The 15,262-nt window shown below is 36.5% G+C and overlaps 1 protein-coding gene across 2 annotated transcripts in view; it reads left to right on the top strand.

Annotated features, from left to right (window-relative positions):
- Positions 1-15,017, top strand: part of SLC27A6 (solute carrier family 27 member 6) — an 80,558-nt gene extending 65,541 nt beyond the window's left edge. For both annotated transcript variants that reach the window (XM_027547037.1, XM_027547036.1), the window contains 5 exons: positions 2,664-2,754; positions 6,216-6,414; positions 7,393-7,490; positions 8,612-8,742; positions 14,448-15,017. In XM_027547037.1, the coding sequence (XP_027402838.1) occupies positions 2,664-2,754; positions 6,216-6,414; positions 7,393-7,490; positions 8,612-8,742; positions 14,448-14,624 (696 nt within the window). In that variant the 3' untranslated portion in view covers positions 14,625-15,017. The remainder of the gene's footprint in view (positions 1-2,663; positions 2,755-6,215; positions 6,415-7,392; positions 7,491-8,611; positions 8,743-14,447) is intronic.
- Positions 15,018-15,262: the final 245 nt, after the last annotated feature.

Consider the following 15,262-nt stretch of genomic DNA (forward strand, 5'->3'; position numbering starts at 1 on the left):
GCCCAACTCTATATAATATTACATGTTACTATATATAAATATATAACAGATGGGAAGTTTATATTTGTGTGTGTAGGATAAATGAGCTTGTAATGTACAGGTTTAGGCAATGTAGTATAATGTTGAGGCCAAACATCCCAAATTGGAATCACTGTACCTAGGGACTTAATTCTAGCTCTGCCACTACGTGACTTTTTGACTTTGACAAGTCACTTTCTCTGGATTCAAAGTATACTCATGTATTAATAGAGGAAATAATTTTTGTGTTCCCTTTCCAACTTCTGAATTTACAAATTTGAATATGCAGAAGCATACAGGTGTGGGAACTCTAAGGCCAGTGTGCACAGCCACGCAGGTGAGTGCCACACAGTTCTGGGGACCCATTGCCTAGACAGATACAAATGAGACCCCCTGCAGCTGTGTTCTAGACAGGCATACCTTTTCCTATACCTACACCTGTATGTATACATTCAGGAGATATTAAAATGTGGTATCTACTTTTTATTTTTGTTGTTACCATTTTTGTAACCTCTGGGACCTCTTGAAGATAAAGAAAAAAAAAGTAGAAATCCTTTTAGCTGAGACTTAATACTGGCTACTTCTAGAAGATGCTATGATATGTTTAAATTTCATTTGTATTATAAAATTACTTGATTTCTGACCATCAAGTCCCCTGTATCCAATAAGGAGTGCACTGACAGTGATTTGATGCAGAATGAATCTTACTCATGCATGCGGTTGCTAAATTAATCTCAAAGAAATAAAGTTAAAGCTGATATTACCAGTTTGCTGGGCAAATTTTTCAAGATATAAAGCATGCTAAAACAGGTAAAACAGGAGAGAGAAAGATGGGTAATAAACAAAGTTCTGTTCTTGTTTGGCCAAAATGACAAATGCAATTCTGGAGTTTCTGGAATCTTTCTTCTTACCAGTTATTAGGAAGCGGCCAGTCTCTTGTTATGCCAATTAAAGACGAAAACCAACAAGATGCAAGCTTGCATTGGAACAAGAATCTTTATGTCTAGAGTAACAATATATTTTGCTTTGCTGTCTCTTTCATTGGTCCCCATCTTAAAACAGGATAATATTAACTTCTACCTCATAGTGTGTTTAATGATTAAACTAAAAGCTCTTTGCACAGTGACTGGAAAACAGTAAGTACTCAGTTACTATTGTTTGCTCTCCTTTGTATTTAATTGAAATTCATTAGCTCATTTGAATTGTGATTGTGGTCACATGTTGATTATCCAGAGATAGTGGTGTTTAGTCTTTGATAGTAAATAGTATTATTACATTGAGCTCATTGATCTTATCCATCTTTTCTCCTTTGTTCTATGTTAGTTTCTCTCTTCTTCCTCAGGCTCCTCCTTCTCTCTTGCTCTCTTTTATTTGTCCTTCCTAGTTTTTGTTTGTTTGTTTGTTTTTTGTTCTTTAATTTATTACCTTCGTTTTAGTTTACTGTGTGCTGGTTCAAATAAGATTGCTTTTTTAATTGATTGGGAAAACCTCAATTTTCTTATGTATGACATGAGGGAGTTGGATTGAACCAACTTACAGTTCTCTCCCACGCTCAGATTTTGAGGCTCTGTGAATCTGTATGATATGGTAATATGAATGTTACAGGAGCAGAGGAGAAGGAAATATGGAGAGTCAAGGAGAGATGTCCAACTAGCTTGTTTCCTGGGGTGATAAGTGTGTTCCAAAAAATTCCCATCCTACACAATAGCGTGCAGAAGTGCTGAGGGTTAAAGACATTAGGGTGAAAGACTGGGGAAAAGGCCAAGGTAAATGACAAAAACAGTACTTTTAAGGCATCTAATCCCTTCTCAGAGGATGATAAGTTAAAATATACAGCAAAATCCTCGCATTCACATAGTATCTATTTTGTTGTTTAGTCACTAAATTGTGTCCGACTCTTTTTGCAACCCTATGGACTATAGCCTGCCAGGCTACTCTGTCCATGGGATTTCCCAGGCAAGAATACTACAATGAGTTGCCATTTCCTTCTCCAGGAGATCTTCCCAGTTTACATTTTAGTTCTATTAAAATTTCCATTTCAAAGGATGTTTTGAAAGATTGCAGAAAAGAGAAGGCAAGAAAGTGGTCCTCTTAACTGTATGTGATTTAGTGCACAGATTACTTCCTGGTATTCATTCAAGATTAAAACTAGTAAAACTTTTCTAAGGTAATATGCAACATAAAAGAAGTGAAAGTGAATGCCAGTACAGGAGTGCTGGTTACTAACAACTTCAATTTTGATTTTGAAATATTCATTTAATTTTTTTTACCAGGAAAGCTTACTTGTCTTTAGTAAATCCACATTCTAATTCTGTATTTCAATTGTTCTTGTTGTTGTTCAGTCTCTCAGTAATGACTGACTCTTTGCCACCCCATGGACTGCAGCACGCCAGGCTTCCCTGTCTTTCACTAATCTCCTGAAGCTTGCTCAAACTCATGTCCATTGAGTCGGTGATGCCATTGAACCATCTCATCCTCTGTCATCCCTTTCTTCTGCTTTCAATCTTTCCCAGCATCAGGGTTTAAAGTTCAGTCAATTGACACAAACAGTATTTCAACTGACTGAACTTTAAATCTCCTACCAGTGGATGTTACTGCACAAATAAATTACTAAATTTTGTTTTTGTTTAATTTTGCTTTTGCAGCTTTTTTTCACTTTTCACTTGATAAAGTATGATTTTCAGAAAGATGAACCCATTAGAGATGAACAGGGCTGGTGCAGTGATGTGAAAAAAGGTAAGGTTATTGTATTTGAAGATGCCTCTTCAGGTAAATTTTCTGAATTTCTCTTTAGTTACTGAATTTAGAAAAGAAAGAGTCGTTATTTATGATATGTATTTGGATTTTTAGTGCAAGAAGAATGGTTTAATTGTTAAAAGTTAGAGGCCCCATGTGGGTCACTCAGATGGTAATTACAAAAATCTTCAAGTGATTACTGTTGGGCTTAAAGTTTTCTTAATCCACCACTCCTACAGTCGCATATGTCTAATGTCCTATGTCATCAAGATATAAAAATGAATGGCACTTTATAATTCTATGTACAGAGGAAAGCGAGACAGACTTGGATTTAAATCTGGGCTCTCACACTTAGAAACTGTCCAACTTTGGGCAAATCACTTAACTCATCAAAGTCTCATTTTCTTTATATGTGGGATAGTAGTGACAATATTTTTCATTAGGTTGCTGTTGACAGCTAAATGAGATGATGTTTGCAGAGCCCCATGGAAGGCCTGGCATGTAGCTTGTTACTTCCCTCCCTTTCTCTTCGTCATCCAGCTCCTCCTTCTCCAAGCTAGTCTTTCTTATAGTTTTGGGTTAGAAAATTTTTAATCAAAGCAAGTGCCCCAATTAACTAGCAGCTGCATATAATCAAGGTGGAAAATTAAATGTAGAGATGTGCCCTTAAAATTGCTTTGAGATCCAGTCTGAGAAAATCAGGCCAAAGTTACTTTTTATTGCCTCATAATGTTTCAACTGCATTTCAGAAGACGACTTCAAATATGGAGATAAAGTTCATAGACCTGTTCCCTGCCTCCCCTCCGCCCCACACTACCTGAAAGATTGGACAAAAAAAATGAGCCTTATCTATTAAAAAGCAAATACTCCCTTCCTCTGAATTTCAAGTCTAAGAGCATTTATCCAATGTTTTTTTCTAATTCAACTCCATAGACAGTGTCTAAGGGAAAAGTCATTTCTAAGGAGACTGAAAAGACCTTTGTTTATCCCCACTTTTCTAGTGTGTTTTATTTATTATATGTATCATAATATGTGATATTGGAACTTGGATCCCCAAACTGCTTATGAAATCTCAGGGTTTTTTAGAAGCAGATTGTCACCAAATATCCACTTTATAACTTTGCAATTGTTGAAAAGGATTGCTCAGTTTTTTTCCCATTAAAGCATTGTGTCTTTCTCTGTGCTTTCACTGCAGTGAGGCATGGGTTTTATCGCTCCCTAGTCAGGGAACCAAGATCCCACATGCCACGCAATGTGGCCCCTCCAAAACAAAATCATTGTGTCTTTCATAAATTATTCCTAAGAGGGAAAGATAAGAATACACTCTAACCTTTTTAAGCATTTGCAATAATTAATTTGTCAGGTAAGGAACTATCACCTGTGTCCTGAAGAAGAAAAAGAAAAAAATATAAATTTTAAGGAAAATATAAGAGGCTTAGAAAATTCTGAAATGTATATAGGAAATGTAGATTGATGGAATACGCAAGGGAGGAGAACCTTTGGAGTCAGATGAAAGTGAAAGTAAAAGTCGCTCAGTCGTATCCGACTCTTTGCGACCGCATGGACTTTACAGTCCATGGAATTCTCCAGGCCAGAATACTGGAGTGGGTAGCCTTTCCCTTCTCCAGGGGATCTTCCCAACCCAGGGATAGAACCCAGGTCTCCCACATTGCAGGTGGATTTTTTACCAGCTGAGCCACCAGGAAAGCCCAAGGATACTGGAGTGGGTAGCCTATCCCTTCTCCAGCGGATCTTCCCAACCCAGGGATTGAACTGGGGTCTCCTGCATTGCAGGTGGATTCTTTACCAACTGAGCTGTCAGGGAAGCCCTGGAGTCAGATGGAGGGAGGCATGGAATCAGATGGAGGTGGTTGAAAAAAACTTCAACATTTGGCAGCTATGTGAAAGTGAAAGTCACTCAGTTGTGTCCAACTCTTTGGAACCGCATGAGCTATACAGTCCATGGAATTCTCCAGGCCAGAATACTGGAGTGGGTAGCCTTTCCCTTCTCCAGGGATCTTCCCAACCCAGGGATCTAACCCAGGTCTCCCACATTGCAGGTGGATTTTTTACCATCTAAGCCACAAGGGAAGCCCAAGAATACTGGAGTGGGTAGCCTATCCCTTCTCCAGCAGATCTTCCCAACCCAGAAGTTGAACCGGGGTCTCCTTCATTGCAGGAGGATTCTTTACCAACTGAGCTATTTTTTTCCCTCAGTTTCTTCACCTGTAAAATGAAGATAATAAGAGGGCCTGACTCAATAGGTTTCTGATGAGACTGAGATGGAATACACATGTAAAGTGCTCAGAATAGTGACTGGTACCCAGAAAGTGCTCCTACAGTGTACCAATGGCAGTGATGATGATGATGATGATGGTACTGGTGATGACGCTGACAGTGAGGGGTCGCTGCTGAAGCAGGGCAGGCGAGTTTCGGCAAATGGCTTGTGTGCCCTGGGAACCCTCAATGTCCAGGAGTGAAAGCAGTAAGAGTTGGAAAGAGTGTTAAAATAACAGAAACTACTTTAGAGTGTGCTGGAATATAGCCTCATCAGACGCATCACACAGATGTTAACTGTCTTCACAGTGGCCAGAGTAAGTCATTGGCCTTGAAATCTTCTGGGGAAGTGATTGCTGGTCTCCTTTGTCTTCTACTATTAGACGTAGCTTTTTACCTTTCTGAATGCTGAGCAATATCTTGATTAATTTGACTATACCTGATTAAAAATTATTTTAGATAATGTGTCTAAATATAAGTAAAACCAAAAAAATTCATGGCTTATCTCCTGTCTTTTGAGGATTTCCAGAGGAATAAACATTGTCTTAAACTTTTAATAGCATATCAATTAAGTCAAATCTAATATTATACAGAAAGATCATAGAGACTTGAATTTGAGTTCTAGGCCCCTTCCTTTCTATCTGTTGAATTTTACTAATATACTTCACTCTTTTGGGCCCTAGCACCTTCCCTGTGAAATAGGGATTATATTGATCAACTTCAAAGAATCTCTCTGAAAAAGTAATGACAGTTGCATTTCTCATAGGGCTTGCTCCATAGTAAGTGCCCAATAAATAAATATTGCCATCATCATAATCTTATTTAAAATTATCATTTTAGTTGTTATTTATATTATGGCCATTATTATTGGTGTTAGAATCTATGTATTCCAAAAACATAGCCATTAGTGTATCCACTCAGGATGTAAAATAAATTTAAAATTACTTTTTTTACATTCTATTTCCTTTTTGTTAGCTTTTCCAGAGTTATTTATATTTTGGCAGTCTGTAAAAGGGTGTGCTAGACTTAGGCACCCAGAGTAATTGATGTCAAATATAATAAAAATAAGTTCAGAGGAAGGAAGGATAAGCTACACTGGATGTATTTGTCACATGTAACAAGGTCCACACACAGTGTGTGGAATAATATTTTTAATCACATCATTGAAAATGCCTCTCTCTCAGGGGAACCCGGACTTCTCATTTCTCAAGTGAATGAAAAGAATCCCTTCTTTGGCTATGCTGGGAATAAGAAGCAGACAGAAAAGAAACTGCTTTGTGATGTTTTTAAGAAAGGAGATGTTTACTTTAACACAGGAGATTTAATGGTCCAAGACCAGGAGGATTTCCTTTATTTTTGGGACCGGATTGGAGACACTTTCAGGTATGGAATAGCATTGGTTGCAAAGCTTGGTTTTCGATTGTGAACACTGCTCTGAGGGAGGCTCTGTAGAAACACTATACACCACCTGCTCTCTACCTTCAGGGCACAGAGTGCTTTTATCTCAGTAATGACTCCCGGTTTAAAAATTCACTGCCCATCTGTTTCTAGATTGAAACATATGTTACATTTTGATGTCATTTTTATAATTAACTTAATGAATCACTTGGATCACTTGGGTCCAAATCAGTGACTTCTTTTTTTTTTTTTTAAAGAATATGATACAGGCAGACTGATGTGAAGTCTAAATTGTAGGGTTAAAACAGAAAAACAGTCAAATACTGTCTAATTCTTGACTTCATGGCAAAAATAAAGAAACAGCAAAATTTATCTTTCTTAGAAGTTTTTTTAATTCTTTATCTTAGGCTTATTAATTTATTTTGCTTTCTAATCAATGACCGTAGAACAGTGGACGACCAGATTATAGACAGTCCAGAAACATCCGTTTTCCTCACCTTCTTTGTGTCACGTTAGAAGGGCATCTTATGCAAAATCATTTTTAAAAAAATATTCATTTGTATGCATTAAAAGAGCCAAAGAGGTTAATCCCTAGAAATTAAAGAGGTGCAATAAACTGAAAGACTCTAACTTTCCTTTCAGGTTTTCTATCATTATAGATAGAGAATGCTTTGTACAAGCAGAGAGATTTGTAGTTATTTTTATGGCATTTAAAAGAAAACATTTTACAGTAAGCAATTTATACCAATAAGACAACAGATAAAGTAATTTTAACTGAGAAACAGATACTGATTTTGCTGACTTACAAAGTTCTTCCTTAGAAATGTCTTTCATTTTGAAAACTGCCATTATTTTTGGTAATTAGGTGCCTGCACAGAGCCAAATGCAGGGCACTGAAACTTAAAACTGGGTGCCTTGTTCTTAACATATAGGGGTACTAACTGGAACTTGTTTTTTTTTTAGGTGGAAAGGGGAAAATGTAGCAACCACAGAGGTTGGTGCTATCATTGGGATGCTGGATTTCATACAGGAAGCAAATGTCTATGGTGTGGTTGTGCCAGGTATGAATAGATGTCAGGTTTGGGAGGGATTCTTAGAATGAAATGAAATTTTCTTTCATTTGCAACAATCTTGCTAATTGAACATTTCATTTTTCACATATTAAGATGTCTTAGTTTGGGCTGGCAAAGGGATGTCATAACCCCAAGCTAGCAAACTGCACGGTCACACCTGGGGAATGGTACCAATTGCATTTTAATGTATATGTATATTTTTAAGCAGATCTTTTGAAAACTATGGTCAAGTTATGTAGTGCTAGAAATAGTTACAGCTTTTCAGTGGCCTATTATTTTTCTCTTGATGATGAGAAAAATGACTAGAATTTATACATACCACAATGTGTAATGACTAGATGATTAGAGTTTATACATACCACTAAACAGGAACATGTTCTAATTTAAATATTTAATAACATTGACTTGTAGTTAAGTTGAATCTTTTTCAGAAATTATTTTAAAATCTGTTTGGCCTCAACTTTATAAATATGTATATGAATATTGTCTCATTTTGGTGAAAATGGCAAAGAGAAGTAACCAACTTGAAATTTGCATGTGCAGGGGATACTGATGGTGGGGATGTTTGGAGAGGGCAGCAAAAAAAAAAAGTCTGTTTAATAGTCTTTGGGTCCTGGGGAAATGCTACAAGAAATTCTGAACCCCTGGGGAAAAAGATGGGATGTTAAGCAGTAAGCAATCTGTGGATTTAGTCATGGAGCAATCTGTGGATTTAGTCATGGAAATATTAGTCTCTAGTTTCTTGTTTTTTTAATTGATACTTAACATGACATTAAAAAATATATATTTGTCTTTAAAATGTTTCCTGTTAATATTTCATATTAATAGTAATGGCATACAAATTATGGGTAATTTACTGTGTTTTCTATTCCATCTATTTCATTTTTGAAGTGTAGGTAATTAAACATAGATTCTGCACTTTCTCTTTCCTACATCATTTCTAGAAAGTAAATCATAAGCTCAAGACCCACTCGTTCATGCTACTGTTGCATTGTTATTAATGTAATAGATGTAATGTCTATATTTGTAACAGTGTATAATGAACAGGATTTTTTTTAAATTCACCTACTGCTTGTAAAACTAACTCTATTACAAACTTTTTTTTTCAGGTTATGAAGGAAAAGCAGGAATGGCTTCTATTACTTTAAAACCAAACATGTCTTTAGACTTGGAAAAAGTTTATGAGCAAGTTGTTACATTTTTACCAGCTTACGCTCGTCCACAGTTTTTAAGAATGCAGGTAATTTTACCTACCCCTAAAATTTAAGACCAGGAATTTACAAGATAGTTTAATTACAAAATAATACTTACCACTTAGACAATATGTTCATTTTGTTTTTATTAGAAAATTTCAAGAACAATGAAAAGTATTAGGATGCTAATTTATGCCATATTTGAAGCCTCATTACAGACAGTTCAGTTCAGTTCAGTTCAGTTGCTCAGTCATGTCCGACTCTTTGCGACCCCGTGAATCACAGCACGCCAGGCCTCCCTGTCCATCACCAACTCCCGGAGTTCATTCAGACTCACGTCCATCGAGTCAGTGATGCCATCCAGCCATCTCATCCTCTGTCGTCCTTTCTCCTCCTGCCCCCAATCCCTCCCAGCATCAGGGTCTTGCACAATAAAATGCTAGCGTCTTTGCCCTTGTCCTATTTGTTGCCCTCCTCCTCTTCAATCTGGATAAACGATGGTCCCCATGATGGTGGCAAGACAAACCCACATCTTACACATGCTTTTGTGCTTTGTGAAGATATTTGATGCTGTATACCTAAAATTAGATTCCACCAGGCCGCCTCAGAGTATCTGCAGAATGTGTGTAGACCCTCAAGGCAATTGGCTTTAAGCAATTTTGCTTTTAATTTTTATCCTCATTCTGTCCAGTCTCCCTCAGTGACTATATATCTTGGGGGAATTCTGAACTCATTTGTTTTGAAAGGTGTGTGTGTGTGTTAGCCGCTTACTCGTGTCCAGCTCTTTGTGACCCCATGGACTGTAGCCTACCAGGCTCCCCTATCCATGGGATTCTCCAGGCAAGAATACTGGAGTGGCTTGCTATTTCCTTCTCCAGGGGATCTTCCTGACCCAGTGATCAAACCTGGGTCTCCTGCATTGCAGGCAGATTCTTTACCATCTGAGAGAGAAGTCCTTTGCGAGATGGGCCCTCTCTTGTTAGGTTGCTGGAGAAAAGTCCAGTAAAATTTACTCAGCTACTAGGTAACTTTGCAAGCTCATTTATTCAGCCATTTATTCATATAATATTGTGCCTCAAAAATAACTTCCCAAAACTAGTCCTCAACATCTCTTAACATCAGTTCGGTTACTCAGTTGTATCTGACTTTTTGCAACCCCATGGACTGCAGCATGCCAGGCTTCTCTGTCCATCACCAACTCCTGGAGCCTACTCAAACTCATGTCCATTGCATCAGTGGTGCCATCCAACCATCTCATCCTCTGTTGTCCCCCTCTCCTCCCGCCATCAATCTTTCCCAGCATCAGGGTCTTTTCCAATGAGTTGGTTCTTCGCATCTGGTGGCCAAAGTATTGGAGTTCCAGCTTCAGCAACAGTCCTCCCCTTGAACACCCAGGACTGATCTCCTTTAGGATGGACTAGCTGGATCTCCTTGCAGAGACTCTGAAGAGTCTTCTCCAGCACCACAGTTCAAAAGCATCAATTCTTTGCACTTAGCTGTCTTTATAGTCCAAGTCTCACATCCATACATGACTACTAGCAAAACCATAACTTTGACTAGACAGACCTTTGTTGGTAGAGTAATGTCTCTGCTTTTTAATAAGCTGTCTAGGTTGCTCAGAGCTTTTTTTCCAAGAAGCAAGCATCTTTTAATTTCATGGCTGCAGTCACCATCTGCAGTGATTTTGGAGCCCCCCCAAAATAAAGTCTGTCACTGTTTCCATTATTTCCCCATCTATTTGCCATGAAGTGATGAGACCAGATGCCATGATCTTGGTTTTCTGAATGTTGAGTTTTAAGCCAACTTTTTCACTCTCTTCTTTCACTTTCAAGAGGCTCTTGAGTTCTTCGCTTTGTGCCATAGGGGTGGTGTCATCTGAGTATCTGAGGTTATTGATAGTTCTCCCAGCAATCTTAATTCCAGCTTGTGCTTCATCCAGCCCAGCATTTTGCGTGATGTACTCTGTATATAAGTTAAATAAGCAGGGTGACAATATACAGCCTTGACGTACTCCTTTCCTGATTTGGAATCAATCTGTTGTTCCATGTCTGGTTCTAACTGTTTCTTCTTGACCTGCATACAGATTTCTCAGGAGGAGCATCAGGTGGTGTTGTGTTTCCATCTCTTTAAGAATTTCCCACAGTTTGTTGTGATCCACACAATCAAAGGCTTTGGCAAAGTTAGCAATGCAAAAGTAAATGTTTTTCTGGAATTCTTGCTTTTTCGATGATCCAGCAGATGTTGGCAATTTGATCTCTGGTTCCTCTGCCTTTTCTAAAACCAGCTTGAACATCTGGAAGTTCATGATTCACGTACTATTGAAGTCTGGCTTAGAGAATTTTGAGCATTACTTTGCTAGCATGTGAAATGAATGCAATTGTGCAGTAGTTTGAGCATTCTTGGGCATTGCTCTTCTTTGGAATCGAAATGAAAACTGACCTTTTCCAGTCCTGTGGCCACTGCTGAGTTTTCCAGATTTGCTGGCATATTGAGTATAGTACTTTCACGGCATCATCTTTTAGGATTTGAAATAGCTCAACTATTTCTTATCTTAACATAATCATGTAGAATTTTACTGGGTATATGTGTCATATCACTGTTAGATCCCTAATAGAGCAACAGCTGACTTAATATTGTTTTTTAAAAATATTTGCTGAGTGATCGCTGTGGCCAAGTCACTGCTTGGTCAATGAGATGTATCATCTAAACTGTCACAGATACATCTCCATTGACATCATATTTTAAGAGCTTTTACATATATTATCTCAGATTATTTTTATAACAATGCTCTGAAATGATAAATGTAGTCCAAAGTGCAAGTCGCTCAGTCATGTCTGACTCTTTGCGACCCCATGGACTTTACAGTCCATGGAATTCTCCAGTCATTATGAAAAAGAAGTAACACATTTTTAATTGAAATTTTTGAAATAATTGTAGATTCACATGCATGTGTAAAAATCAATACAGAAAAATCATCTGTGCCTTTTACTTAGCTTCCTCTAATGGTACCATTTTTCATAATGATTATTGAATATTGATAATGATACAGTCCACTCATCTTATTAAAATTTCCTTTGTTTTTACTTGTACTCATTTGTGTGTATGTGTGTATCATTCCATACATTTTTATAACCTTTATGGCTTGTATCAATTACCATAGTCAAGATGTGAACAATTCCACTACCACAATGCTCCCTCTTGTTACCCTCTTATAATTCCACCCAGCTCTCTTCTGTCCCTCCCATCTTGCCCCAGAAGAATATATTTTAATGGAGTAGAAAGTTGATGGATCAAATAATATTTTAAACATGTACCTCCAAGGGCAACTTAAAATTCACGATCGTTAATCAGAAGAAATATTTTGGGCACAAGACTCCTCCAAAGATTAAATCAGTCTTGTACAAATTTAGAAGATATTTTAGAATCATTAAACACCTAAAACACATGATCCATGAGTTTTATGTTTATTATAGTATTTGATATAATGTCATGCATAGTGCATGATAGTTGGCAGCACAATTATTTAATAAATAAATAAATAATTTAATAAATAAATTAATAAATGATCTGATCTAAGTAATGCAAAAGTATAAGTTACATCTGGCAAAATGAATAGGATGACTATCTTATTAAAATTTTATTTAGCACATATTTTAAAAGGATCTTTTTGCCAATGAATGTACAAAAAATTTTTAAATGTGATATTACTCATTATGGCCAAGATGCAGTTAAACCAGTCCTTTCAGTCTGCTTGTGGAAGAACAAATTGCTATCATCACTCTAGAAAACAATTTGGTAAATGTGTGATCACACTCTTAGAATCTGCATATATTTTGATTTTGTAATTTCAGTTCCAAAAATTTACTCTTAGGACATAACTAAAGATGCACAAATGTTATGTATAAAATGTTATTCTTTATAGTAGTAAATTTTTTTTTCTGTTCTCTTTAAGTTCAATAACAAGTGTAAGGTTAATTAGCATATTATAATTAGAGGAACTCTTATGAAACCATTAAATTGTGATATTTTGATGAAAATTACCTGATCTGGAGAAAAATATCTAGTATAATGTTTTTGTTATTTTTTAAAAAAAGGCAGAACATCAAATTTTATGTAGTGAACTTCTAGTTTTCTAAAAGAGAAAAAATAATATATGTTTCTACACAGTTACATCTAATTCTGTGATGACAGTGCAGGATAGGGGATGAGATTAGAGAAGAAGGTTCAAAGAGAAGTAGATTTAGTAGAATTAGCTCATCAGATCAGATCAGTCGCTTAGTCATGTCCAACTCTTTGCAACCCCATGAATCGCAGCACACCAGGCCTCCCTGTCCATCACCAACTCCCGGAGTTCACTCAGACTCACGTCCATCGAGTCAGTGATGCTCATAAGGATGTGTAAAAATGGCCAAACTACTCATAGAACCTGTGAGTTATATGGACCCTACATGTTATCTGACTTAAAACAAGGTTGCTTCTTTATGCCTGAAACTACCACACAGATCCTTTAAAGTCCTTGTCGCCTTTAAATTCCTTAAAGCAAAGATTCGTAAGCTTTCTAGATCCATAGCACCTTAGTAATTATTTCATAGCACTCTTGGGTCAAAACCTACAGCCTCCCTGTGGCGTCTGTCTGCAATGCGGAAGACCCAAGTTCAGTCCCTGGGTTGGGAAGATCCCCTGGAGAAGGAAATGGCAACCCACTCCAGTATTCTTGCCTGGAAAATCCCATGGACGGAGGAACCTAGTGGGCTACAGTCTATAGGGTCGCAAAGAGTTGGACATGACTGAGCGACTTCACTTGGGTCAAAAGAAATACCTAAGCATTCATTTATTCAGTAGTTAGGACAAAGTAAAATAAATATTTAGGTCTAATAAATTAGTTGCTATTTTTAAAGATAATGCATATAAGTGGAAAGAAAATGCTTTTATTTCATATTTAAATAATCAGATGTATTAAGGAGATGTTACGTTGGGTATTACACAGCTCCTCAAATTTTGGAGTTACATTATATTGAACAGGACCAGACTAATTCCATACTCCACATTGATTTTTGGTTATGCTTGCTTTTTATGATAGCAACCACTGAAAACCCTATTTCCCAGAGACATGGCATGATGGGAAAAAATGTATCACAAACTAATATTGAAACTGTGAACTGTGAACTGTGAACCTCGAGCCAGTAGTTTTCTATGTGATATCAGATGTCACTGGATTTACCTTGAAAAATTTAAATATCCCATGGAGACCCTGGCAATTCACTGAGGTACCATGAAGCACCTCGGTGTATAGTTTGGGAACCCAAGTTTTAGATTATTTCTTATACTCTCTGGTTCTTGCAGGATTATTCCTTGTGGAATAGATTGCTGTCTTTTGTAACTTTTATCTCCTTACAGTCTAGAAGCATTCTTTGTACATGATATTGTATTGATGTTGGACTGGAGAGATAAATCTATATGTTTTAGACATGTTTGTAATCAGTTGTAGTCAATTAGTAACTATATTCATATTTCTTATATATTGAATGAAGTTTACAGGAAAATCAAGGTAAAGATTTAAGTGTTCTAAAGGGCACTTAGAATTAAAAAATCTAAAAACTTTTAGTGTTAAATTATTAGTAGTAAAAATAGAGATGCTTACTGGACATAAAAATGTTATAATTAAATATTATGCTCTGTATTGTTGAATATTTTATTTGTATATTATAGGTAATGTTAAATGATTCCACTAATCCAGGTCATTGCTTTATAGGAAAAGATGGAAGCAACAGGAACATTCAAACTACAGAAGTTTCAGTTGGTGGAAGAAGGATTTAGTCCATTGAAAATTTCTGACCCACTTTACTTCATGGATAACTTGAAAAAATCATATATTCCCTTGACCAAAGAAATTTATGATCAGATAATATTAGGGAAGATTAAACTTTAAGATGTTTTTATATATGGGATTTTCATATGCTGCTTAGGAGGAATGAGAGGAGAGTGATTCTTTAATATGAAAAGGGGAACTGACATTAATTATGCATGTGCTGTATTTCCTTAATATGAAACCATTTTTCCTTAAGTAATAATTTACATTTGTCTCAATTGATAACAAACTTCAGTTGATTATTCCTTTTATCTATTTGGGGATCCAGTGCATAAGTAAATATCTGCCTTAAAGTTTTTAAATAATAAATAAGTGGTTAACAATTTAGACACATGCTAAAAATGTACATATTAATATTTAAAATCTAGTTTTGAGTGAAGGGTTGAATTTTACTCAAATATTTGATTTTTATGTGCCCTGTCTTACAACTCAATAAAGCTATCCTTATTGTGAGTTTTGAGGTTTTGTTTTGATGTTTTTAATTGTAAATTTTCATTCAAAGGAAGGTAACTGACTAAATGCATGCATTCCTGTATCCCCTTTCCTAAATTCACATGAAGAGGCTAGAAGAAATGTAAAAATATGAAACAATAAAGCAGGAAAACTGGTAAGCCCCAAGCATTTAGGAATTTGGGGAAGATATATAAATGGGATCAAGTTGATGCTAAAATCCAACAGAGCTATTCTGGTGGCGGTTT

Source organism: Bos indicus x Bos taurus, chromosome 7 (assembly GCF_003369695.1).
Source record: "Bos indicus x Bos taurus breed Angus x Brahman F1 hybrid chromosome 7, Bos_hybrid_MaternalHap_v2.0, whole genome shotgun sequence".
Lineage (NCBI taxonomy): Eukaryota > Metazoa > Chordata > Mammalia > Artiodactyla > Bovidae > Bos > Bos indicus x Bos taurus.